This window comes from Mastomys coucha, unplaced genomic scaffold (assembly GCF_008632895.1).
Source record: "Mastomys coucha isolate ucsf_1 unplaced genomic scaffold, UCSF_Mcou_1 pScaffold21, whole genome shotgun sequence".
NCBI lineage: Eukaryota > Metazoa > Chordata > Mammalia > Rodentia > Muridae > Mastomys > Mastomys coucha.
Window position 1 is genome coordinate 24097909 of NW_022196904.1, and position 3806 is coordinate 24101714.

The following is a 3806-nucleotide window of genomic DNA, read 5'->3' on the forward strand; positions in this document are numbered from 1 at the left end:
GCTTGCTCAGCCTGCTCTCTTATAGAACCCAAGACTTCCAGCCCAGGGATGGCATCACCCACAGGGGGCCTTACCCCCTTGATCATTAATGGAGAAAATACTCCACAGCTGGATCTCATGGAGGCACTTCCCCAACTGAAGCTCCCCTCTCTGTGATAACTCCAGCCTGTGTCAAGTTGACACAAAAAACCAGCCAGTACAGACACCAATGTCCCATGTCCATACACCATTGCTCCCCATCTTGTGCCTAGCTCCCCCTGGACCACAACCCCTGGGAACACAAGGATCTGGGCTGTTTTGTAACATGGTGTCCCTGACAGACCCATCACCTCCAGGGCCTAGAGCAAAATGTTTTCAAGCTGACTTTTGGTTGAGGGAGAATATTCACAGCACAGGCTTCTTACCTTTGGATTGTCCTGATAGCCATACCTAGAGAAATGAGACCAGAGTTAGGAGGTGGCTGGGGCTTCCAGGGGAGAAGACAGGAGGAAATAGAGGCCTTGGCTGTGGACAAGGCTAGACAAAACTGGGGAAGATAGGAATCAATGAATTTAAGAAGCAGTTACCAGAGGAGGTTTCCCTGGATCGTCTTGATATTCCTGCATGGGAGAGATGGAGGGAGAGGAGTTGCTGTGGGCCTTCCCTATGTCTTTCCCACTCTCTAGCCCTCTCCCCTGAGCTAGGTTTGGCTTACCTCTGACTATGCACATGCTGCACAATATAGGCCCAGATGTCAGCGCCCTGACCCAGACACAGCCTGAAGGGATAAAGAATAAAGTAGGATCGGAGCATTGCCCAGGAGGAGGAGGCCCCTCCACCGTCTCCACAGTTATGGTGGTGGTGGAAAGGTCCAAAATTTCTCACGTCTGTGGGTGGGCCTGGGCATGTCTCTGAGAGGGTGGCCTTCTCCCTAAGTGTGAGGGCATGCTTATTCCACGACAGGTTGTCTTTCGTCTAGGAGAGGTTTAGTTGTAGTCACTTTGAGAAGTGGGTGTAAGAAGTTTCCACTCCAGGAAATGGTCTTTCGTAACAGGGTTGTGTTACTGTTTCTGCAGATTTGATCCCCAATAGAACAGCCACTGCCAACTGCCTAGTGTCACCTTTGATTAGGGTGAGAGTGGCAGAGGTGAGGTGCTGTAGGGACCCCCTTCTTCTGCAGATCTCTCATTCTCGATGAGGGGCGGGGATCTTACTCCTCCAGGCTAATTCCAGGATGGGGAGTCCTTACTCCAGAAGTAGCCTCACCTACGCAGCGTCGACTCCCGGGGGCGAGCCGATGGGGGCACCTCCATCTCTTCAGCAGCCCAGCGACTCAATTCCCGCTCTTCCTGCGTTAGTTCCATGACTGTCACAGAGCTCAGCTGCAGTCGCAGCTTCCCGCACTCTTTAAGCTTGGCGCCTATCTATGACGTCAGGAGCGCGACCTGAGACGTCACCGGTTGCCAAGTAGACTGCAGGTCCGGGCTGCCGGGTCTCTCTGGACCAGGCGGCTGCTCAGAGCGGCTCTTGGCTCTCAAGTGTATGTAGGTTAGTGAATGAAAATGAGAAGGATTGGGTGAAGTTCAGACGCCCGCTTATCCACCTTTGTTCTTTCACTCACTGTAAGAGGCAAAAGATTCTAAAGGCTTCACTCTATTTTCTTGAAAAAGAAAAAAAAGAGGGGTGGTGGTGGGGGCATGCAAGAAGTTCCCTTTTCCCAATGTCTGGCATCAAAACCCATCATTCTCTCGGGGACTTAAGATTTTTTTTAAAGATTTACTTATTTATTTATACTCGTATGTATTAGTACACTGTAGCTGTACAGATGGCCGTGAGCCATCATGTGGCTGCTGGGAATTGAACTCAGGACCTCTGCTTGCTCTGGCCCCGATAGCTCCAGCCCCGCTCCCTCCAGCAAAATACACTGTAGCAGTCTTCAGACACACCAGAAGAGGGCGTCAGATCTCAACGGATGGTTGTGAGCCACCATGTGGTTGCTGAGATCCTGAGCCACCATGTGGTTGCTGAGATCTAAACTCAGGACCTTCGGAAGAGCAGTCAGTGCTCTTACCCGCTGAGCCATCTCGCCAGCCCAAGAAAGTCGTTTTTACTTGCTAAAAGTGGTCATCCTCATCTTTGGCAGAAGGCACATTGGGGCTTATTGGGTTAAGAAATTACCGCAGCCGGGCAGTGGTGGCGCATGTCTTTAATCCCAGCATTTGGGAGGCAGAAGCCGGAGGATTTCTGAGTTCGAGGCCAGCCTGGTCTACAGAGTGAGTTCCAGGACAGCCAGGGCTACACAGAGAAACCCTGTCTCGAAAACAACAACAACAAAAAAAACAAAAAACAAACAAAAAACAAACAAACAAACAAAAAAAAACAAAAAAAAAAAGAAAGAAAGAAAAAAAAATGTTTAACTTTGCTTTTGCTAGCATTATGAAACTAGCTTTTTAATAAACTGAGTCATATGGGAAACTGTTATGTTTTACAATGATATACCATATAAAGGTCAGAAAAGTTCCCAGTCTCTTTATGGATTATGTTTATGGATTAAAAAGCTTTTTTTGATACTAAGAGAACTCCAGTTTAAAATCCTTATTTTCAATCTAAACATAACACATATAATATGTGAAGTCCTAATCTTAGGAAACTTACTAAATTACTGTAAACTACTAGGGATAATTAAAAAATGCAAGTTAATACTCAGTCACCTTATCATCAAATTCTTTAATACCTTCAGAATTAAAGAAGTGTGCTCTCAGCCTTAATCCTAGCAATTGGGAGGCAGAGGCATCTAATATATTTATAGTTACAATAAATACTAAAACCAGAGAAGGATTGTTTAACTTAGATATTTTGGTAGGTACCAGCCCTATAACCTGTCAGAGATCTGCAGAATGTGGCATTTAAGATGTTTAAACTTATTATGACAGACAGAGACTCCCAGATCCTAGCAGTGACATTCCTCCCCACTAACCCAAGGTTTCCAAGAAGATAATGGGCACAGGGATTGGTGGATAAAGGACTCCACCTGGATTGTGGTAATGCTAACCACTGGGCAAGACTGCCCCACCGCTAGGGCTCAGCCCTTGTGGACAAGCAGGACATGGAAGAATTGATTTTATTTAGATAAAGTGAGGTCAGTCTCTCCCATGTTCCTCCTCCTCAGAAAAGCCGTTCATCTTTTGGGCCTGTTGTCCAAAGACTGCCTCTGTTCCCAATGCCATGTAGACAGTCTGAGACTACTGGCTAGGTAAAGGACTCTGGACTAGTCTCTGTATAGACTAGTCTCTGTCTTTTTAATGGATGCATAGATTATATAGACTATAATTTATACTTCTCAGATCTCTGATCCTATTGACAGCTAGACTAACTGTAGCTTGTCAGCTAAGGAACAATGGGCAATTAGTTCCTTATCCAGGTAATCAACCGCCGTGTCAGTTCGTCAGTCAGTTCATAAATTAATTAAAGCTACTAGGTTGCTTATTAAAAGAGGAGAAATGGGTTTGCCTTGCTCACGGACTTCATGTTAAAAGATAAACAGATGGTAGATGTAACTTTTCACTAAAGAAACATGTTTTATATTTTTGCTAAGACTTGAAGGCATGAGTCTATTTCTGCTGTCTTACAGACACCTGTTGACTGCTTATTCTACACTATTGATTTTAATACAATGGTAGTGCTAATATACCTCCTTTTGTGAACTGAAAATTCATGTAAATTTCAGGGAATCAAAGAAGTTCCAAGGGCTGGAGAGATGGCTCAGCGGTTAAGAGCACTGACTGCTCTTCCGAAGGTCCTGAGTCCAAATCCCGGCAACCACATGG

General features: G+C 45.8%; 1 protein-coding gene across 2 annotated transcripts in view; it reads right to left on the bottom strand.

Annotated features, from left to right (window-relative positions):
- Haus5 (HAUS augmin like complex subunit 5) overlaps nt 1-1401 on the bottom strand; it is a 13444-nt gene extending 12043 nt beyond the window's left edge. Inside the window, exons 1-4 of one of the 2 annotated variants that reach the window (XM_031386111.1) lie at nt 1246-1401; nt 695-757; nt 567-599; nt 405-429 (exon numbers count right to left, since the gene is read on the bottom strand). In XM_031386111.1, the coding sequence (XP_031241971.1) occupies nt 405-429; nt 567-599; nt 695-757; nt 1246-1343 (219 nt within the window). In that variant the 5' untranslated portion in view covers nt 1344-1401. The remainder of the gene's footprint in view (nt 1-404; nt 430-566; nt 600-694; nt 758-1245) is intronic. The other variant, XM_031386110.1, reaches the window with a different exon arrangement.
- Nucleotides 1402-3806: the final 2405 nt, after the last annotated feature.